The sequence below is a fragment of the Gopherus flavomarginatus genome, chromosome 12 (genome assembly GCF_025201925.1).
Source record: "Gopherus flavomarginatus isolate rGopFla2 chromosome 12, rGopFla2.mat.asm, whole genome shotgun sequence".
In the NCBI taxonomy this organism is placed as follows: domain Eukaryota; kingdom Metazoa; phylum Chordata; order Testudines; family Testudinidae; genus Gopherus; species Gopherus flavomarginatus.
The window spans coordinates 41884415-41907635 of NC_066628.1; the positions used below are offsets into that span (position 1 = coordinate 41884415).

General features: G+C 44.6%; 1 protein-coding gene across 2 annotated transcripts in view; it reads left to right on the forward strand.

Moving 5' to 3' along the window:
- The first annotated feature begins 6187 nt into the window (after positions 1–6187).
- The window catches only part of TOM1L1 (target of myb1 like 1 membrane trafficking protein), a 45661-nt gene continuing 28627 nt past the window's right edge, over positions 6188–23221 (forward strand). The window contains exons 1-7 of one of the 2 annotated variants that reach the window (XM_050920124.1): positions 6188–6483; positions 6922–7006; positions 9843–9921; positions 17122–17271; positions 18081–18200; positions 19851–19961; positions 21184–21300. In XM_050920124.1, the coding sequence (XP_050776081.1) occupies positions 6198–6483; positions 6922–7006; positions 9843–9921; positions 17122–17271; positions 18081–18200; positions 19851–19961; positions 21184–21300 (948 nt within the window). In that variant the 5' untranslated portion in view covers positions 6188–6197. Of the gene's footprint in view, positions 6484–6921; positions 7007–9842; positions 9922–17121; positions 17272–18080; positions 18201–19847; positions 19962–21183; positions 21301–23221 lie in introns of both variants that reach the window. The other variant, XM_050920123.1, reaches the window with a different exon arrangement.

Here is a 23221-nt window from a genome sequence, read left to right on the forward strand (position 1 = left end):
CTGTCCCCCACCCATTTTCCACTTACACACACAGGGAGGGTGCCCTGTCCGCGCTAGCGGCTCATAAACTAAGGATTTTTCTCTACAGGGTACTCACACAGGAGAGGCTAACGAGGATGGCCACGACCCTCCTACACCTCCCTTCAGCAAAGAGCGTCGGCTAGTCTCTGGGAGACGGCGCCGCTTACTCTGATTGCATCCAGTGAGATGATCAGACTGTCAGTAGCCCACACAGAAAGGAAAGGGGAAGGGAAGATGGGTACACACACTCCTAGACCCAGGCAGCTTCCTCACCGGACGATGCCAGGCCAAGTCAGCCCACCATGGGTCGGACCTCCTAAAGATCCACTAGTTACCGGGCTTGCGTTAGAGTAGTCCTGGTCACGAGCTTTTGCTTCACAGGGTACTCTGGGCGTCTTCCGGTAACAGTCATTCACACTGGCCCCCAGTACCATTCTGCATCTGATCTTGCTTTTTAGCTACAACAGGGAGAGAGTGCACTAGGACATGGGGTCTCCCCTTTCTAAACAGGTCCCTCCTTTGTCCCTGCACTATCCCTAACCTGCTTTTGGATCCCTGCACTCTGCCAGACAGAGGGAAGAACTGGAGCTACAGTGGGGTATTTTTACAAGAGCTCTCCATACAAACAGCTTCAGAAGCTACCCGTTTGCTGACAAAACAGGAGTAATTGGAGGATCATGTTATAATTAAGTGATCCTTCCGGTGGCCACCTTTCTGGTCCTCTAGTTGATATTGAGGCCAGTCTACTATACAGAACTTTTAAATTTGCTTTTAGTTAGTGGATCTGATACAAGCACTTCCCAATTCGCTAGAATGCATTCTAAGGGTGTACACCGTGTCCTGCCTGTACTCTGTCCCTGCCCCATATCCTAAGGTGACACTGGGCGTCCCCAGGTCATAACAGGCAAAAATCCAGACCACTGGACTGTTCCTACCTTATCCAAGGGACCGGTTCCTCACCGTCGCCCTCAACTGCTTCTCCACTACTCGAGCGCGTTGCACCGTTGTGCCCTCTGGGGTCGCTCATACCGCGTCTCCGCCGAGGCCCCCGGTGAAGTCACCGGTGCGCGCTGGGCGTCGGTCGTCGCCGCGATCCGTCGACCACCAGAAGGGATCCAGGCAAGGCTAATTTTAGCCTCGAGCCCCACGTTGGGCGCCAAGAACTGTTGCCGGCAGATAACTGCCTGAGGGCAAGCAACAGCGGGGGGGTCCGTCGCCTGGTGTGCCGCGCCAATAAACACACCAGGGTGGAGAAGCAAACCAAGTTTATTTGAGATCTCAAAGCGGTGCAGGGAGATTGACTCAGATCAAGCACACCTAAAACAAGCAGTCTGTTCCTTTATATCCATGAGAACTTTTCTCACTGACTAGCAATCCCCCGTTTCCCCTCCCTCCTCCTCCCTCCCCCTGTAGCAATTACGTAAGCGCAGGTGCATTAAGTAATCTTGGCCGCGGCAGCTTGTTAGTAAGTTTTCCTTCTGCAAGTTATCTTGTCCTTCTGCTAAAGGTGCACAGGCCTCATTATTTCTGCTTTAGACCAGTTAGAACTGTTGCAACTGATAACGGCTGTTACACCTGGCCTTTTAGGTCGATTAAAGTTCAAACATGGAGGGACTCTTGTCTGCTGAGGCCTAAAACCAGGAAGGCTCCATACTCTTGTGGCCTTCCACCCTCCCGAGTTACGTAGGGTTATGCTTAGTGACACCAACAGCACCACAGCAGCATTTCCAAATTTAATTTTTTCTGCTGAAATTATTTAGTTTTTAGCTGAAATTTTTCATGGGGGAACAATACACGTTCTGACCAACTTCACTGGATTCACTGGAAAAGGCCCAATCGTATAACCAGTTGCGTACTTAATTGTTCTTGTAAGTAGTTCCATTCATTAACTTCATTGGGATTATGCATATGAGTGATGAGCCTCACATCATAAATATTTGGACCATCAGTCTGGGAGTTTACAGGAGCTGCATACTGTGCCCCAGTGTGATAGGGAAAACTGTGCAAATATCAGTCTAACCATATGAACCTATCCTGGCACGTGTCATTTTGGGCATAATCTGGAATCAGATAATTAATGGCTACCACCCTTGTGGGGGAAAGTAGCACTCTGCCAGCTCAATAGAGTTGCCCCTTCTCTGATCCCCCCCTGAATGAGCAACTGAGATTAGCTGCTTTAAAGATAGGGATAATGAAAGAACTTTCAATCAGGTTGCACATTAGGATTAAAGTGACAGACCAGCAACTACCTGGGTAAACTGAGAGGCAGCATGATCAATAAGCAGAGTGTTGCTATAACAAAGGAAACCTGGGGTCCCTGGGTTCTGTTCTTGACTCTGCTGCTGACCCTTTTTCTCTCAGGACCTCTGTTTCCCCCTCACTCTTTGTCCCCCTTATCTATTTACACTGTATAGCGCTGGTTGAGAAACATTTTAACTATCTCGGGAAAAAATGGAGATTTTGACATTTTTCCCCATCCTTAATTAGGGTAAAGAGTCAACAATTCAAAAATGATCAGAAATTCCACAATATTTTGCTTTAGAAACCCCAAAATGTGATGTTTCCAAAATGAAATGTGCTCTCTGGGATCCTCAGCTTGTCAAATTAACAAGTCTGGTTAGGTTCACCACTGCTATTCAGTGATGGACAGCAGTGAAACTAACACAAATTATGTCAACTTCAGACAGCAGCTGCCAAGTTTTCAGGGTCCCTGGCTCCAGTGTCCTAAATAGCTTGCCTGGGAGCATCAACTCCCAAGCCTGGGGATTCTTGTTCAGCTGGTAGAATCCTGCCTGGGGTCCTTTGGAAGCTCATCAGAACTGAACCAGTCCTGCAAAATGTTCCAAATTCAAATCAGCAAATTTCAATGAAAAAATGGTTCATCAGAATTCTTCTGAGCCTAACATTGTAAGCTTTCCAGGACAAAGTCTAACTCTTGCTTGTTGTTTGTACAGGGCCTAGCATTATAAGTTCAGCTGGGGCCTCTAGGTGCTACCATAAATAAAATAAGAAGATCTGAATGAAATTAATGGGCAACAGGTTTAAAACAAATAAAAGGAACTTCTTCACGCAACGCACCTGTGGAACTCCTTGCCTGAGGAGGTTGTGAAGGCTAGGACTATAACAGAGTTTAAAAGAGAACTAGATAAATTCATGGAGGTTAAGTCCATTAATGGCTGTTAGCCAGGATGGGCAGGGATGTTGTCCCTAGCCTCTGTTTGTCAGAAGGTGGTGATGGATGGCAGGAGAGAGATCACTTGATTATTACCTGTTAGGTTCACTCCCTCTGGGGCACCTGGCATTGGCCACTATTGGTAGACAGGATACTGGACTGGATGGACCTTTGGTCTGTCCCAGTATGGCCATTCTTATGTTCTTACCCTAAATTTGTATTTCAAACAAGGGATCTGTAACTAAGAAATTAAATCAGATTCTATACGATGTTGAGACTCTAAATGAAAAGCCCCCTACATAATCAAACAAGTAAAATATAGGTATATAAAATTGGGAATCAACTGATCAACTGTAATCTGGAATGAAATCACAAGAACATGTAATTAGCACCACCCTCTTATAATAAATAAGTATGTGTTGAGGGAGATGCAAACAGCTGGCACGTGATCTCATTAAAAATGTGTACAGACAATTTTCAGCAGTAGATCATTCTAGTGACAATAAATCCTACACTTATTTTCTAACAACTATACTTAAAGTAATCCATACAGAAAATGTATGCCCTTCTGCAGCCCTCATGTTAAGGTTATCCAGCAGATGGAGTCACCTAGTCACACAAAATGCAAAAAAAGTCAAATGAAAGTAGTCTACAGAGATGCTAGCAATCAGGTCAAGATGGCTTTGCTTATTAATGAAATTCCGATGTCAAGTGAATCATTTATTTGCATATATTATTATATTTTGATGATATGGCTAATTATACCATATTGAAACACTTGTTAATAAAAGAGTCCATATTTGTTTTACACTGAAATAGCTAGACCTTCCAGTCAGCAAATACAAAGATATTTAGAGTTGACTTTCATTTTATCAAAATTCATCTCACTTTTCTGCCCAAGAATTATAGAAGCCTGAGTCACAACTTAGCTTGTGAAGCAGTGACACTACTGTAGCCATCAACAGCAATTGTATCAATCCTAAAGAGAATATCCCTGTCTCTGGTAAAATTTGTGTGGAAAGGGATAGTGGTTGTTACAAAGCACCATGGGATGAGACTACATCAGCAACCCTTGTGCTCTGTTTTCTCTGCCTCTTTTCACTCAGAGATCTGTACATCTGTTTTCCTTCAAGCCACGAATATAGAGGAGAACATATGGCCTAAAGAAACATTTCACCTGATTTGGTGTCAAGAATGTCACAAGAGCAAACAGTAAGTTCCCGTGATTTCACAGTGGTGGAGGCTAAAGTAAACAATGTTTTAAATTTGACATTCTACAATGCAGCAGAAGCTGACATTTCCATTGTATTTGTTATATTTCTGATTGTATGCAAGGGAAATACAGCAGTACATTTAATTAGCAATAGCAAGTGTAATTTCAATTTTACTGCATATGAAGGTGCAATTTTCTGTGGCCTTTACCCAGATCAAAGCTCTAGACACTTATCCTGGTAAACCAACTAATACCATAAAGTCAATAAAAGAAAACCAAAGGAAGAAATCAATAATAGGGGTAGTTTGTCAGAGGCTGCTGAATGGGAGACCTTCTAGGTAAGTGCTTATAATCTGTAATGCCTCCTCACTGTAGTTGGTGTTGAAAGGGAAGAGCGATTTTTCCTTTCTCCCTGTACAAGTGAAATGGGGACTGAAGTCCATGAGACATGAGCCACTGGGAGTTTTGAGCAGAACAACAGGGTGTGGGGATTTGGCCTAATGTGTTTTTATTGATAGTCCCACACAAGAGGTTGTTAAGTAAACTGTGAAATCAAGTGTTGAAAGAGAAAGTCCCCTCCTGTACTAAAGTCTGGTTCAGGAATATGAAAAAGAGAGTGAGAGTAACAGCCTGATTTTCACCATGGAAAACACTGGGGTGTTGGAATGCCCTAGAGCCCAGTATTAGGAATGGAGTTGTTCTGTGTTGGGGCTGGTCTACACTACGGGGGAAAATCGATCGTAGATACGCAACTTCAGCTACGTGAATAACGTAGCTGAAGTCAAAGTATCTAAGATTGAATTACTCACCATCCTCACGGCATGGGATCGATGTCAGCAGCTCCCCCTGTTGATTCCGCAACTCCGTTCAGGTTGGTGGAGTTATGGAATCGATATAAGCGCGTTTGGGGATCGATATATTGCGTCAAGATGAGACGCAATGTATCGATCCCCGAGCAATCGATTCCTACCCACTGATACGGCGGGTAGTGAAGACGTACCCTTGATCAGTGACCTAGAGGAGGGTCAACGCCCAGAGCACTGGAGTGGGACTCAGGAGGTGTGTGTGTTTTCTGTTTAGATAGTTAGCTCTTTGGAGCAGGGACTGTCTCTTACCATATGTATGTACAGTGCCTAGCACAATCAGGGGCTTCTAGGTGCGACTGTAACATGGAGGTGGAAAACTGATGGATGGCACAAAATGCTCTAGTTTACACCTAGCTGTGAGAAGAGTAACTCTACCTTCATATTTATCTTCCGGTAGCACCCAGGGTCCTCATCAAGTGGGCAGTGCCATTGTGCTAGGGACCATGCATGAAGAGACACCTTCCCTGCCCCGATGCTTTGCAGCTGAATCCCCAAGGCTGATGTGGCTCCATCCTTTATTTATAGGGCTGAGAGGTTGGGACCACTGAGAAAAGGAGGTTCAAAAGATCTCTGCTGGAAACACACCTTGTGAAACCCTTCCTCAGCGGGGAAGGAAATGTCTAAGCGAGCCAGCCAGTCTGCTCAGCTTTGGCAGATGAGCTCTGCCTTTGGATCCATCCCAGTCTCTCAGGACAGCTGATTCTTCCCTAAACCTCTGTCCACTCCTGGCGGGAGGGCGCTCAGGCTGTGCTGTGCACGTCTGCCACGGAGCAGAGCAGCCCGCTGGCAGGGCCGGGATACAGGCCAGATCCCCCGAGACTGCTGCCGCAGCAGCTGCTGTGGGTTTGTCTATTGCATTTGCGGTGCCTAGTAGCCCAGGCAGGGCAGGTCGGCTGGCTCCCGGGCGGCACGTGACGCTGGAGCAATGAGCTGCATTGCTCGGTACCTGGAGGCAGCTGGGCAGCTCCTCCCTATGAAACAGTCACCAGGGCAGGAGGGGAGCTGGCAACCAGCTCCCTGCTGCAGCCGCGAGTCCCGGAGCGGGCCGGGGCGGGGCTCAGAGCTCCCCCGGGGGAGGCAGAGGGCGCTTGGCCAGGCCGGGGGAAGGAAGGAGCGAGCAGGCTTTGCCCGGGCTTGGGAGCGCGGAAGCAGCATGGCTTTCGGGAAAAGCCAGAAAGATCCCTTCAGCACAGCCGTGGGGCACCTGATAGGTGAGTACCTGAGACCCACCCCCGATCTGGGGTGACTCGGGGTGGGAGAGGAACCCGGGCCCCTCCAGCGCCCTCGGAGAGGACAGAGGAGACGCTGGGCAGTTTGCTGGACCCCCGCCCGACCTGTCTTCCTACATGGCCGCCCATTGCAGCTCCACTCCCAGCTGGGGACAGCTTTGCAGCCGCAAGTGTGGCCAGCCTGGGGATTAGCCCTAGGTCTCTGCCATCCGATGTATTAATACATCAGCCATTAAAGGCGGAGGAGTAAAGAGGCCAGGTGAGCACTTTGGCCTGGAATAAAGGATTGATCGGTTCTAGAGTCTCCCAATCTAGCCGCCCTGCAGTGCGTGTGATGCAGCGGCTCAGGGAGGAAGTCTCTTAAACTCACAGCACCCGCCTTTAATGTAGTCCGCAGGTAACCCTGACTTTTCCTTCCAGAGAGAGCAACGGTCGGTGTGCTGCCCGCTGAGGAGTGGGGTCAGTTTGTGCACATCTGTGACATTATTAACACAACGGATGAGGGGTAAGTAGGCTGATGCTCGGTAGCCAGGTTTGGAAAGTCATTTACCAAGTGATCCAACTGTAACTGTCCGGAGTGAATAACAGAGATCTCAAAACCGGCTGCAGTGCCTATTTAACTGCTCCTGTTTAAAAGAGCCCTGGGTGCAGGGCTGCCCAGAGGATTCAGGGAGCCTGGAGCAAAGCAATTTTGGGGGCCCCTTTTCATAAAAAAAAAAAAAGTTGCAATACTATAGAATACTATATTCTCATGGAGGCCCCTGTAGGGCCTGGGGCCCCACTTGCACCCTATCTGGGCGGCTCTGCCTGGGTGTGTGGTTTATGCACCTATGAAATACATGCACGCGCACACACTCAAATATCTCTCATTTTTGTGGCTAATAACATATCCAAAGTTACACTTTGCTATTCAGAAGTAGGACCAGCTTCTTCAGGGTAGGGCAGTGTTCCTTATAGTTGCCTGTGCATCAAGTGAACTACTTAAGGTCACATCTAATTAAGTCATTACTAGGGGCTAGATCCTGATGTCCTTAGTTGGTTTTTATTCAGCCTTTTCCCAGGAGAGAGGTTCGTTTGAGTTACTAGGAGTCTTGGTTGAGTGAGAAATCAGTGAAGATGTCAAGATTTGATCATTAAGGGGAGCAGTTCCTGCTATATAGAGCGGAGAATCCAAAGTTTACAATATTCGAGACATCAGTTAGCTACCACAACATAACTATGGTTTGGGGTTTGTAACTTGACCAGGGTTCCTGATTAAATATTTTTGATGCCCACCTCTATTAAATTTATCATCAGAAAAGTCAAATGATGTCACACTTTGTATCCCAACATTTTTTAATGTACCTAGGTAGGTATTTAGGACCCCTTGGGAGGCAGTGTGATCTCATGGGTAGAGCACTGAAGACCTAGGTTCTAGTCCCATTTTGGCCAAATGCCTGCTGGGTAACCTTGGACAAGTCACTTCACTTTTCTGTGCCTCAGTTTCCCCATCTGTAAAATGGGATAATGATCCTGACCTTTTTAAAATCTTTTGAGATCTACTGGTGAAAAATGCTATGTAAGACCCTAGTGGTATTATTTACCAGAGAGGTTTCAGTCCTGAGATGATACATAATGACTGAAAAAAAGTTATCCGTTCTACGCACTTCCATTCCTTGCTCTAACGCCATGCTCTTGTTTATGGCTACAGCCATTTGCCTATAGCTACATGTCCAGCCATTGGCCAGGAGATGGTTTAGCTATGAACATTGTTTTTTATGTATAGTATCTACCCAGTGCCTCCTTTTTTTAGGAAACAGCTTTCCCTTGTGAGCAGTTTATTACATAACTGTCCATTCCAAAACATCTTGTGATTTCCTCTTCAACATCTGCTACTGGCCACAGCCTGTGATACAATACTAGGAAAAAGAAGTTGCCAAACCTGATCAGATGAGTGGCCCACCTAGCCCGGTATCCTGGCTCTGATAGTGATTAGACCCTCAGAGGAAGGTGTTAGAAACCCTGAAGTGGGGAATTATGGAATAATTTAACTACAGGGGAATTTTTCTTCCTAATCCCCCTTCTCCTGTTTTAGGCTTTGTCTACACTGACAAGTGAAAGACAAAACTTTCGTTGTTCAGAGGAGTTAAAAAAACACACCCCTGAAAGACAAAAATTTTGTCGATAGCAAGCCAATACTAACGCCACCCATTGGGGGTGGAAGTTTTTGTCGGCAGGAGAAGTCTCTCCTGCTGACAAACAGCGGCTATACTGCACGCCTTTTAGCAGCACATCTGTAGCAGCACAGCCGTGTCGCTAAAAGCTGCATAGTATAGACAAAGCCTTCGATTCTCCACTATTTTGATCTGCTATTGCAATTACTATGTTCACAACTTACAATGGTATAAAAAGAGAGAGAGATCTTGATCTTAGTAGAGTTTTACAAGAAATACATTAGGACAGTCAAGCTAAAGTATTTACAAAGGTGAGCTCTGAATTAGGGCTTTATTGGCACTAAGTGTTTTTTCCAGTAAGATTTTTTTTTTTTCTACACCCAGGTTTTGATGGATTGCATTAATATAGTGCTGGTCATCTTGAAGGATATTGGTTTTGTTTATCACATTCACAAGCAGTCCTGGGGCACCAGTTACTGTAATACCTGGGTGCATTATACACAAAGTATGTTAAGAAACAAAACTATTTTCCATATATAATGAGCTAACACCTAATCACAGCCCTTCTCTCCCACACAGCTATATATAGAGATACAGTAAATATATGAAAATCACAATGCCATGATAGATATGTGGAATGCAGTGTCTGTTTACCGGCACACAGCAATTACTAGGGTTGTTTAGAAGCATCCTGCAATTACCAGGGTTGAAATTTAACCGGGACACTGATGCTAACACCTCTGGTCTTGCCAAAACTCCCACGAGGTCTCTAACTCCAATGTATTTGAAAAATGGGCTCTAGTTAGCTCTTAATACATTGGCCATTTAAGCTTTTATATTAATGAGAGTTGCACAGGTAAATCTCTCACATGACAATAAGAGAAAATAATTTTGGAGAGGAAACTCTGCACTGGGGAATTATGTTTATTCATCTACACAGGACTTTGGAGTACAGTCTGTAGTGATGACCCCGATTCACCACCACATTACTCCAGTTTAATACCAAAGTGACTCTGTTGAAATCAGTGGAACCATCACACTGGTGTGAACCAGCATAAAATTAGAGTGATACTGGGAGCTGATTCACTCCTTATTTCATGTCGGTATTTTCAGATCTTGGATAATTTTTATAAAACAGCCACCCTATTTCATTGGTACCTTTCTCTGCATAATTTCTTGTTATCACAGGCCTAAAGATGCAGTAAAAGCACTAAAGAAAAGGATTTCCAAAAACTGTAACCATAAGGAGATTAGATTCACCTTGTCTGTAAGTACAACTGTACTACTTCTATTAGATACTGAGAAGGAAGCCATATTTTAAGAAATAAGTCAGTGTGTGATTGACATGTAGGTTGTGAGCTCTCTGAGGCACTTTGTTTTATGTCTGCACTGCACCTAGTACAATGCAACCTTGATCCTTTACTGCAGTTCCTAAATGCTACTGTAATATAAATAATAAGCCTCTACACTTAAGGCTTGTCCAAGACAGTTGCCGTATGACTCCCATTGGCTGTCCCACAGATTATACCCCACCAATCTCCGAAAGATACAGAGGTTAGAATACTGTACAAAGGCTGAACTGGTAACAATTCTCCTAATAATATGTCTGGTAGCCTTATTACTCATGGCATGTTACACAGCATGATGGAATGTGTGGTATAAATTTCGCAAAAGCGAGGAAGTCATTAGGATGAAGACATGACTGATGTTGTTCTGTTTGGAGGTAAGACCTACAAAGTTCAACTCTGAATCTAAATTGTCCCAGAGTTTGGGAGTGTTGGGATTTGGTCCCATTACAGATGGTTCTGAGTCTGCCTCTGAACTTTCCCAAGCTGTGGGGCAGTTTGGTTTGGGCCCATCTCTGGGTTTACCGGAGCACAGTTCTCCTCTGCACTGATATCATGGGTCAGATTCTGATCTTCTTTACACTGAGACCAGGATCAAGGCTCTATATCCTTGTTAGCTGGCCTGGTCTTTAGGTATAAATGATTTCCCTGAGGATGTCATTTTCTTGACTGTTTCCATTATTTGGATGCAGAAGTTTCCCTTTATCACGCAAGCATCAGCGCTGTTAAGCGTTGTATGGTGTGTCTGGTGGTCCATAGGTGACCGACACTGTTAAGTCACAGGATGGCCAGCAGTGCCCAAGTGTCAGCTGGTGAGTTAGGGATGTAGCTAAAGTTATCTGAACACATCAGTTATATGCTTAGCGTGTCCCAATACCACTCCATTGTGCTCCCTTCGTTCTTCAGTTACTTAGCTGAGTCACCTTTTTGCTCCACAGGTTTGTATAGCAGAAATGCTCTGTAACAGTGCACTCTCTGTATCAGGCTTGCTTTCTCCTCCAGGCCGTTGTTTACCTTAACCCCACATTGAATGTGCAGGCTAGAGTTTTGATAACACAGCTCAGAGCTTTGGGAGTGTTTATCTGGAGATTTGCTCTGCAGATATAGCTGGGGTTCTGTTATTGTTCAGCCTTGTAGAAAAAAGACCTTATGTTCATGTTCCTGGTGTGTCCTGGGTGGAACCGGATAACAACACTGACTTGCTGAAAATGGATTCTGTTTGCTTGCAGACAGGGCTAATAACCAACCGTTAGGTTTCAGATCCAAGCAGCATGACTGCAAAATAAATGCTCTCTCTCCTTTTCCAGGGTTTCAGGTGTGCTCCCAAGCTCCTAGCACTGTCTCATAGGCTACGTCTACACTACAGGATAAATTCGAATTAGCTTAAACCGATTTTATAAAACAGATATTATAAAGTCAATTGTGCGCGTCCACACTAGGCACATTAATTCGGTGGTGTGCGTCCATGGTCCAAGGCTAGCTTCGATTTCTGGAGCGGTGCACTGTGGGTAGCTACTGTAAAATAATGAGGCCAATAACGTCGATTTGCGTCCACACTAACCCTAATCCGATATAGTAATATCGATTTTAGCGTTACTCCTCTCGTTTTGTAGGAGTACAGAAATCGATTTAAAGAGCCCTTTAAATCGATATAAAGAGCAGTGTAGTGTGGACGGGTGCAGCGTTAAATCGATTTAATGCTGTTAAAATCGGTTTAACAGCGTAGTGTAGACCAGGCCATAGTCTCTCTTGGATTTCAGCTCCTACTTTCTCCTTCTCTGTTCCCACCTACTCACCTGCAACTATACCCTGCCAGGCAATTTCAACCTTTCAGTCCCAGATCTTTTTCTGGGTTTCCAAGCCCTGCCTCAATTTCCCAACCTTCCTTCATTTGGCAAGCCCTACTCTTTCCACTAAATCGCCCTTTCTCTTCTCCTCCTCTTTATTCTTTCAGTCTTCTTTCTGCAAGCCTCAGACACTTGTGTCTGCCAGTTCCTCTTCTGTTGCTGGGTTCTTTCCATTTTCCAGTACCTCCTGGCCTCAGCTTGCCACTCTCCTTAGCCCCAGTAAAACCTTCCCTGCAATACCTCCAATGCTAGCCATGTTTAATGTTACTTTCTTGGCTTCCAAAACCACGTACTCTTGGTGCAAGAGCTGGTTGAATGTTTTCTGTCTGTCTTTTTGTGACAGGAAAGGGCCTTTTTTGCTGAATGAAAAGTTTCCATGGAGATTTTTTGTTTGGTTTTTTGACAAACCATTCACACCCCAACCCCCACCCCTCTCTTTTTCTCTTTTGCCCCTCGAAAAGAGGGCTGGGGGGGGGACACAAAAATATGAAACACTTCTCAGTTTTTGAAAACTTTTTTTTCAAATGTCAAGTTTTTAAAAACTCTCCTGCAAAAAGCAGTTGGTGCTTTTGACCAGCTCTTCCCCTTATCTGTCCCCCTTGTGCCAATTACCTTGCTTCTCCGCCACCCATTGAGACTCTCCATCCAATCCCCTTGCCCAGCTACTTTACATACAGTTAAGAAAAGAACAAATAAAGGAGCCACTTTCTTTTATATGTATTTTGATCTGGTTTCGTTTACTCCACCTTATGTCAGTGGACTTAATCCTTGTATACACAGAGCTTAGGTTACTCCTATGAGAAGCATAAGCAGCACTCAGAAAAATGTGCTGAAAGTTCTTGTTTTGCCTTGAACTAGCAGAGTCACACCTGTAGGCCCCAGTCCTGCTGGAGACACTAGCACGCACACAAGTAACCTTACGCACCTGAGTGTTTCCATTGAGTTTTATGGTGCTGCTCGTGTACAAATTTTATCTTGGGTGTAGATTTTGCAGGATCAAGGCCTTAGTTAACTCAGTTGACCTGTCATTTACCAATATGCTAACATTAGAGCACGGCTTTTACTTTACTGCTATTTCCTTGTGCCTGTTCCATGTATTTTCCTTGTGTGCAGGTTGATTTAGAGGAACATGGGTGACAATCAGGTGTATAAAACTGTCCTGGAAGTGACTTAGTTTCATGCATTCTGGCCTGCTGAAGTCAACTGCTGCTTACAAAGTTACATGGAAAAGATTTTGCATGCTTGGCCCTGTACTAGTTTCATAAAGTATCTTTATTAAAGGCAAGAGATCAGACTCAGCACTGCAAGTTTCACAATCAGATGTCCAGGAGATTATGACTTTCAGGCAGGCAGCCAGCAGTGTGTGTTTGTTACTTGACTCTTTATTATTTGTAGATAGTGGGTGTGTCAAACCTGTTTGCATGCTCCCTTCCTGCTTTTAAAAATAACACCTATTCAGCTTACTAGAACTGGTTAGCTTTTTTTACGTTTGTAAATACCAATGTCCCAATTCTTATTGGGGCTTCTGGTTGCAATAGCAATATTAGGGATGGCCAAAATAAATAGTTTGAAAAAAAAAAAGATTTTTTTCCCATTGTGCAGAATTAAAAATGGGCAGGGGAGGGAGAGAAATTGATTTCTGCATTTTTTTTTCTTAAAATATTTTTGGGAAAAAATTAAATTTTGAGTAAGTTCTGGGATTGGGGTTGTTTTCCTCCCACCCACCCCACTTTTTCATTTTTCCTTTTGAAACTTGATAACACTGGAAAAGTTACCAAGGGTAAAGCTATGGAATTTAAATTGCACTTTTGCCACTTTGAAACTTTTTGCAAAGCTGAGGATTTGGAAAAGTTATGGGATGGAAAAATGAAGAAGTATGTGTGAGAGAGAACCCCAGAACATCACTCTATTGCATTGTAGGGCAAACAAGGCGATGGGAGGTGAAAAAAAGTTGGAGAAGGTGGAGAACTGTGGTTTTGGCTTCCAAAGCAAATGGTGGAACCCCTATCACTTAGGACATTAAAAACTAGACTGTGAAAAACACTAATAAATGTACATAATCCATTCTCAGAACGTATGGCTTAACAGACTCTATGCTGTGACACTTTGGAGAATGCTGAAGTTACAAACTGGTACCCACTGACTGAGATGTATGAGGAGCCAAAATATCCACCCGTGATCCTTAGCAGCATCCTGTGGCTAAGGCCTGGTCTGCACTGAGATCGATCTAAGTTACGCAACTTCAGCTATGTGAATAACGTAGCTGAAGTCGACGTACTTAGATCGACTTACTGTGGTGTCTTCAGCGCGGTGAGTCGACTGCTGCCACTCCCCCATCAACTCTGCTTGTGCCTCTCACCGAGCTGGAGTACAGGAGTCGACGGGAGAGCGCTCTAGATGCGATAAATTGACCCCTGCTGGATCGATCGCTGCCTGCCGATCTGGTGGGTAGTGTAGACATACTCTTAGAGGCTTCCGCTGTAAAATGAAACTGTTCATTCCAACTCTGTGGACCAAATCCTGGTTGCCTTACTCACATGATTAATCCCACTGAATTTAGTGAATAGAATCTGGCTTTCGAAGGAAAATACTTTTCTTTCCTTCTACCACTTTTCCCCTTTCCCCCATCCTTTTCTTTTTTCATTTAACATTTTGTAACAATGGTGCCTTTGCTTCTGCCTTTTAACAAAGGGCTGTGGTGCCCTTTTATTAACTGAGTCTAGTTTGTGAATCTGAGAGCTTGGATTGCACAAGCAGACACCCAACTCCCTTCCTGTTGACACGGAACTTCTCCCGCCTGGGGTGTAGAAACTGTGCCAGCTTCTAAAGTCATCCAATCCCGCCCCCTAATTATGGAAAGTCTAACAGGACAGTTGAAAATACGTTTGCTAATGCTTTGATTTGAACACTCTCAAGAGTGAGTTTCTGGGGATGTCAGTACAGCAGGCAAGAGATGCGATTGCAGCACAGGGCGGGGGCTACCTGGGCTAGCTTTGATTGAATTAGCTCACTAAAAATAGCAGCGTAGCCACGGCAGCATAAACAGTGGGATGGGCTAGCTGCCCGAATACAGTCTCACCTGGGATACTAGTTGTATTTGGGCTGCAAGCCCAGGCTGCTGCACCTACATTGACTGATGTAACTCACTAAAAATAGCAAAGCTAGGGCACGTGCTGTCCCAGTTGCAGAGTAGACATACCCTCTGAAATACTTACCCATGCTGGGTAGCACCTTACTTCACCACTATGCCCCATTGATTCCAATGGAACTGCTTAGGGAGGTAGGATATTACTCTCAACAGTCAATAAGGGTATTAGAATCCTAATGAAAGTATAAGTATCAAAGTAGCTCATTCTTGATTGTTCCAGAATTAATCGGGGCCAAATTCGCCTTGCAGTTGCACTGGAGCACCTCATTCAAGTCAATTGGGTTGCACTGGCATAAACTGAGTGGAGAGTCTGGCCTACTAGCTACAGTAGCCTTACTCAGAAGGGTAAGTGCAGGGCTGGCTCTAGCCATTTCGCCGCCCCAAGCACGGCGGCACGGGGGGGATGCTCTGCCGCTCGGCGGTCCTGCGGGACCAGCGGACCCTCTGCAGGGACGCCTGCGGGAGGTCCACCGGAGCCGCCTGCCGCCCTCCCGGCAACCGGCAGAGCGCCCCCCACGGGATGCCGCCCCAAGCACGCGCTTGGCACGCTGGGGCCTGGAGCCGGCCCTGAGTAAGTGTTCAGTGTCAGGTGTGGGGAATTCATAACTGGAGTTGCATACCATGCACTGGGTTGAAAATGTTTTACACAAACCACAGCATTTATTTCCTGAACCCTTTCAAATAGAAAAGTAATTAGTCAAGCTAAGACTCTCTGGTTATTGTCTTTTACTTGGGTTTTTGCACAGCAGTCTGCCTCGCTTTATTTCTGCAGGCTATTTTCTGCTGCTCTTGTACCTCCCTTCCCTTAAGGCCCTGTTCACACTAGAGAAAAGTCCCTATGTCTCAAAAACTCATTTTCTAGCTTGAACACCCCTTTGTGTAGCCTACACTGAACAGGGAAAGCATGTTTAATCCACTTCAGCTCCATGGGTAGCTATTGTGGTGCCACTTAGCCCTCGTCCAGACTAACCCGCAGCATCGGCGGGTTAAAATCGATTGCTCGGGAATCGATATATCGCGTCTAGTCTGGACGCGGTGTATCGATCCCCGAGCGCGCTTACATCGATTCCGGAACTCCATCAATCCGAACGGAGTTCCGGAATCGACGCGGAGAGCCGCGGACATCGATGCCGCGCCGTCCAGACTGGTGAGTACCTCGATTTTAGAAATTCGACTTCAGCTACGTTATTCCCGTAGCTGAAGTTGCGTATCTAAAATCGATTTTAATTCCTAGTCTGGACGTGGCCTTTGAAGGTTGATTCTACTTTGAGGAATGTTTCCCAATACTTGTAATGAGGGAATACTGATAGAATTGACATAGTTTGTAAACTGGTCTAAACTTTTCCCTCCTGTCTGGGTGGGGCTTAGTAAAGAGAGAGACCCTCTTCCCCTCTGCTTGGGGCACCATAGTCAAGGGGTTAGGGCTCTGAAACGTTGAACCAGGAGAGCTGGATTGTAGTCCTGCAAGTACCCACAGATGTTCTATGGGCAGGATTCCCTTCAAGCCAATGACAAGACTTTATATTGGCTTGATTTCAATGGATTGGGCCCTCTGGGACAGGTTAATGCTTCTGATTTCCCCATCTGTAGAATGGGGATGAGGAGCACCTGCCTTTGAAAGAGCTTTGAGATCTGTGAATGAAAATTGTTAGATAACTAGCAAGTATGGTGAGGTTCAATGCCTTGTGGATCTGTCATCTCTTTGAGGCTCTAGCTGCATATCCAAAGCCCACTTTTGAAGGTAGATATTTCATAAAGATGACTCTGACGATCAAAGTAATTTGCCTACTTTATTTCTGGCCTCTGTGCTCCTTATCACACAGCTCTCACAATTGGAGAGCTCAATTTGATTTTTGGTTTTGATTACATTTCACTTGTAGGCGATATGAGGAAAAAGAAAATGGTAGTTGTTCCTATTATGATTAATTCATATTGTGACTGTGCCCAGCAGCGCTAGTCATGGACAGGACCCCACTGTGTTAGGTGCTGTACAAACACTACTGTCTAATCTCGTCTTTCCCAGGTGACAATCACAATGCCATCCAGGCATGAATTGAAAGGGGGGAAGATGGAAGGGCTCAAGTTATTTTTAACCGCTGTGTCATAGAAATGCCTTCTCTGTACAGCTTCTTGACATGTGCATGAAAAACTGTGGCCCCAGCTTCCAGTCTTTAGTTGTGAAGAAAGACTTCTGCAAGGACAAGCTGGTGAAACTGCTGCATCCAAGATACAATCTGCCAGCTGATACACAGGACAAAATATTGGCCTTTATCAGGGTAAGTCAACTGTAAATAGAGGGATATATATGTAGTAAATATTTGATGATACAACCCGGTGATGGGCTGGAAATGGGGTTTGTGGAAGCCGCCTGTGAAAATGTCCTTTGATGTACTTGCTACTTTTGCAAGTGCAGCCGGGAGTGGGAGGTGGAGGGAGAGGAGCAGAAAGGAGGCATGGAACTGCCCCTTTGGATACCCCCTACCCTGACTGCTGGATGTGTTCCTTCCCCAGCTGCACTGGAGGAGAAAAGTGAAAGGGAGTTTTAAAGCTTTCTCTGTCTTGTTCCTGCTGCTTAGAGTACAGGCCAAGGGAGTAGGTAGCTCATGTGGAGGGCTTCAAGCACATGTGTAGTAGAAGAACCCCTCTAAAAGGAGGTTCTTTTCTTCCCTGACCCACTGACATCATCTTCAGCCTTGGTACCAATTCCTCCAACCAACAGAAATCCTGCATTTTTCAAGGAGTCTAGTAGGTGGGTGGACAAGGAAAGAAAGTGAGGCAGCCACCAGGGTCGGCTCCAGGCACCAGCGCAGGAAGTAGGTGCTTGGGGCGGCCAATGGAAAGGGGCAGCACATCTGGGTCTTCAGTGGCAGTTTGGCGGCGGGTCCCTCAGTCCCTCTCTGAGGGAAGGACCGGCCGCCGAATTGCCGCAGATGAATGAAATGGGGTGGCAAAAAACCTGGAGCCGGCCCTGGCAGCCACCTGGGGAGTGGAGGTTCAAGCCATGTGGCTTCTCCCAGCGAAGAATTCTGGGTCTCAAACATAAAAACATTTTTGATTTCTGTCACCAATGATTTTTCAAAATCAGACCTGGGCCTATGGGTTCCAAGGAACCGTGGATGTGAGCGAAGTGAAGGAAGTGTACCTAGAACTGCTAAAGAAAGGCGTGCAGTTTCCATCCTCTGATGCCAACCCAGAGACACACAAGGTCAGCAGAGCATTCGTCACTGTTAATCAGAGTTAATTTTGAGAGCTTTATGTACAAAGAAGGTGTGTTGATTGTCATTAGTTATTATGTCTGAAACCACGAAAATCCTACTCACATGCTCAGGAAATCAGTCACACATTCTGCCCTGAAGTGTGTATATATATTTTTTAATTAGATAATAGTGCTTTTATTATAAAAATCACAGTTTGGGGGATCTGTTATCTCAGACAGAAAGGATAAATCTCTGAGATTTTTTTTTAAAGCTAGCTAAGAGATTTGGGCACTTAATTCCTATCAAAACACATGGCAATTGAGTGTCCAAATCTCTTAGGCATTTTGGAAAGTCTGAGCTAAAATGTATATGATTAGCATGAAAACGTCCAATGATTCAGAATGTGAGCATTACCTGGGTTCAATTTGGAATTGGGAGAGGTAGGGATGTCTAATAAAAAGATCTTTATAATATAAGACTCTACCCACTTGTTTGTACAGTCTACAAAATAATTTGCAACCTTATGGATAAAGGCTCTGTTTTTACTATTTAAGTTGATCAAAGGTATTGTGTAGATCTGGAAAATGACCCTCTGTCGATATGGCTTGAGAAGTCCATACCAGCTCTACTTACAGCAAGTTTCTTAGATCCATTCCTTCCAATTTCCTGTGACTTGGAAGAGCTTTCACAAGACTTTTGAGAAGCGTGAAACCATCAGGTGGAACATTGCAGTTATGGATTTAGAATCTTCTAGTCAGCCCAGGCAGAAGTGATTCAAAACTATTGTAAGTCTGGCCTGACGATTAGATAGTGGAGTATAGGAAAGGCAGCGTATTTTGACTAAGGCTATTCAGACGAGGCTGTGTGCTGAGTCTTTTGACTAGATAATTATTTCTTCCCCCCCACCCAGATGTAACTGTGGGAATGAATGTCTTCTAAAGCTCTGGTCCTGCGCCCACTGAAGTCAATGGCAAAGCTCCAATGATTTCAGTAGTGCAGGAACAGGACCTATATTCAGAATTTGGCCCAGAGTGCCTAAGATGGAAAGGGCTTAAGCATAGTGTCTGATGCAGGCCTTCAGTTTAACCAAATGCACATGAGGCTTCTTGCATCTAGAGCTTTCCAGCTCTAGGATCCAGAAGCAGCTATTCCCCTCTCAGCTCATCTCCCAGACAAGGATTCCTAAAGCCTTTCTTCTTACGGCTTCTGCTTTCCTAGTGTGGCGCCATCACCAGCCACACCTAATTCTTTTTTCCCAGAGCAGAGTTCTTGTGCAGTGAGGTCTGACACCTGTTAATGCCCATTCCAAAGAAAGGAATAGAATTATCTCACCAAAGATGGGCTTATCTCTGCGCCTAGTCACAGAGGCATAACTCATGCTTCCTCTGATGGATTCATTTGCTAACAAACCAGCTGAAAGGAAACCTGGATCCCAAGTCTGATTTTTATTCCAAAATGGTTATTGGTTTTGCTGTAATGAATGGAACTCACTCAGATAACTCCATCTACGCCTTCCTCCCTGGTAGCATTGCAGCACTGATTATGAGGAGGCTAATGCACTGTTGTTTAGTCTGATAATGATGCTTTGTAGTGCTGTCATCTGGATGTCTGTGTCAATTCCCAAGTGAAACAAAAACTCTTTTCATATCATATAGCAGCGAGCTTCATCTTGGCCCTCTGAAAAGGCACCACCTCCTGCTGCTGCCTCTGTGAAAAGTACTCCAGTACCTCGTCCCCAAGCTCCAACAATTACATTGACTCCTGAACAGGTACAGTACAGCCTTTCTTTTGAAATATGCTGGCTAAGCATCTGTCATCACGATTCCCTGGCCTGTATAGGATATAATATTAGAGACTGCTGCAAGGAAAATCTCCATTACTTCAAGCAGTATAGTCTTTTGTTGACAGTCCAGGGCTCAATCCCTGCTCCATTACCATAATGTTTTTATTTTGTTAGAAAATTTGACACGTTCACGTGCCAGATCTTAGTAGAGGCCAGGAAAGGAGTTGCTCGATTGGAAAGTAGAAATCTTTGCTTGAGTATTTGTATTTCTAATGCTCTTATAAGGGTACTGTGGTGCAAATTAGTAAGAAAAGAGGGCAATTCAAAGACAGAAGGATAGGCTAAAGAAAACTTTTGCATGACACCAATGAGAAGAAATTATTTTTAAAAGTCAGAAAGAAATGGACAAGCCAGTTCCACACCTGCCTGTGGATAAATGAAAAGGTTGTCTGCTTAATAGTAATAGGACTTAACGGTAAAGGAGAGAAATACCAGCACTGCACTCCACAGAACTCAGGTTTGAGACCCACTGCCTTATAGTGATATAAAACTGGATTAACTCTGTTAACATCCATGGATAGGGCCCTTCCAAATTCACTGTCCATTTTGATCAATTTCACAGCCAGGGTTTTAAAATTGGTCAATTTCATCTGAAATTTCATGGCGTTGTAACTGTGGGGGTCCCAACCCAAAAGGTACCTGGAGGTGGATCTGATCTCTAATCCCATTTTCCCCCCCAGCAGCCCTGCAGAAGGACAAGTCCTGTCCCTTCTCAGCCCCATGGGGACTTGCAGCTAGGAGCCCCTTGGCTGGGGGGGAAGAAGGGGGAAGGGCTTATTTCACGGTCTGTGACACATTTTTCACATGAAATTGGTAGGACCCTATCCATGGAAAAAGCGACAGAGTCCTATGGCACCTTATCGACTAACAGATGTATTGGAGCATAAGCTTTCGTGGATGAATACCCACTTCATCAGACGCCTGGAGCTTGTACTGGAGCATAAGGACTCTTTGTTGCTTTTTACAGATCCAGACTAACACGGCTACCCCTCTGATACCATGGAGTATCATCTGTGTAAGGGCTGGAGTAAGGCAGTGCTGATCAGATCCATAGTATATCTGATAAAAGAGCAAGCAGGACCATAGATGTGGAAAAACGTGTTTTCTGTCCTTGCACATATAACATTCCATTCCATTGCACTGAACAGATTGGGAAACTGTACAGCGAACTGGATATGGCGAAAATGAATACGAAAGTCATGTCAGTGATATTAACGGAAAATGTTCCTGGGTCTGAGAATCTTGACGATATGGAGCTCTTACAGGTGCAGTACAACGTTTTTGCTAGGAGTTTGTTGATGGTTTGGTTATGGTTTGTTTTAAAAAGGTACGTTGTGCCCATTCTTTTTACATCTGGGTTCATATTGCAAAGTGAAAACCAACCTCTGTTTTCAACCTTTGGTGTTGATCTAGCTTTCTCTTTCCTCTGTCTCCACCTGCTAGGAAGAAAGGCAGGAAAGGACAAGTTCATCTTGCAGTGAAAACTGTAGCTCTAGTGGATTGCTCAGGAATGAATTACAGAGTGGAGGGTCATCTCTCAAGAATGCTCTGCCACTCATACCCAGGTGTTGAATTCAGAGAGCAAGAACATGCTGGCTGAATGCAACTGCCCCATGGGAAAATAGATGACGATACAGTCACTGTAACAGTAGGGTCCCAGGCCTTTCAGGGCTCTGGGTGTCATCGCCAATACTTTGAAGGCAGACCAAGAGCCAGTGCAGAATACGGAGTGCTGGTTTTAAACGCTCACCTTAAAAGATGAACTGTTGTGTTATGCATTAGCTGAAATTACACATAGGTTTCACGTTCCATTATTCCAGCCTGGAGATGACAAAGCTGATGCATTGTCTCCAGTTTCTTCTTTACCCACTACTGGTTTTTCTATATATACACTGCATTTTTAAATGCCTACTCTGGAAGCAAAATCCTAGTGCCTCAGCAATATAATTATCTGCCCATGGAAACTCGTGATTCAGCCATATGTTTCTCAAGGATCATGTGAACCTCGTTCTCATGTAGTTCCTCTGTGTTTTAAACTTCTCTTCAAATGCTGGGGTGGGGAAATGTTCTGTCAATGAGACGCCTTCACTTGGTTTGGCTAATCTACCTTCCAGCAACTTGTAGAATGGACATGCCTTAAGCCTAGCTTCAGCTGGCCAATGGAGAATTCTCCCTGAGCCAAGAGAATCGTCCACTGGTATGGGCTGGTGTACTGGTTCTTATGCCAGCCTGCCTGCCCTTGGCCTCTAGTGCAGGATGCATGGCAGGGAAATAGAGGTCTCTGGCTGCAATATGTTGTACTGGGGAACCAGTCCTAGAATTGGGGGTGACCAAAGTAGTGTAAAGCCACCAGATGCCAGGATGTGGCCTAAATTCATTTAAAAAAATTGGAAGAAAATCCACTCAAGGTAAAATCTATAACAAAGCAATTTCACAATGGCAAAGAGTAATTCTCCATCTGCTCATTACTGCACTTTTTTTTTGAAGTCCCACGTCATATACTTCTGCTATAATATTTATGAGCTGCTACATTCAAACAATATGATTTTTAAAAACTTCGCAATTCAGTCTGTCCCCAGCACAATAGATTGTGGATTTTTCAAGGTTTCAGTTGCAAGAGATTCCGTTACAAACCTCTCTGGTAAATAATACGCTTTTTTTTTATAAAGGTTGTCTGCCTAAATATTTACTGTACACAATAGACTTAATGGCTTCTCTGAAATGAGGAAGGGTTTAAAAATTCCCTTGGTGTGCATTTTAAAATGATCTTAGTGCACATTGACTGTACGCAGTAATTATGATTGCAAAGCAGTAGAGGACTCTACCCAGTAAATGAGAATTTTTAAATGAGTCTTAACTTTCATGTTCTTCAAGTTTAATTTTCTCCCTCAGCTAACATAAAAATATTGAAAAAAACTTATTTAAAACCAGTGCAAACAGATTGGCTTAGCCTAATAAACACCAGGGATCTGGAGCTAAGTTCTTCACTCATCTTAAGGGAAAACAAAGCAAACGGAAAGACAGTTGGATAGCCTACTTGTCAAGGTTTCTTGCCCCACTCTGAACTTTAGGGTACAGATGTGAGGACCTGCATGGACACTTCTAAGCCTAATTACTAGCTTAGCTCTCGTATACTGCCACCACCCAGAATTCCAGTGTCTGGGGCACTCTCTGTTCCCCCAAAAC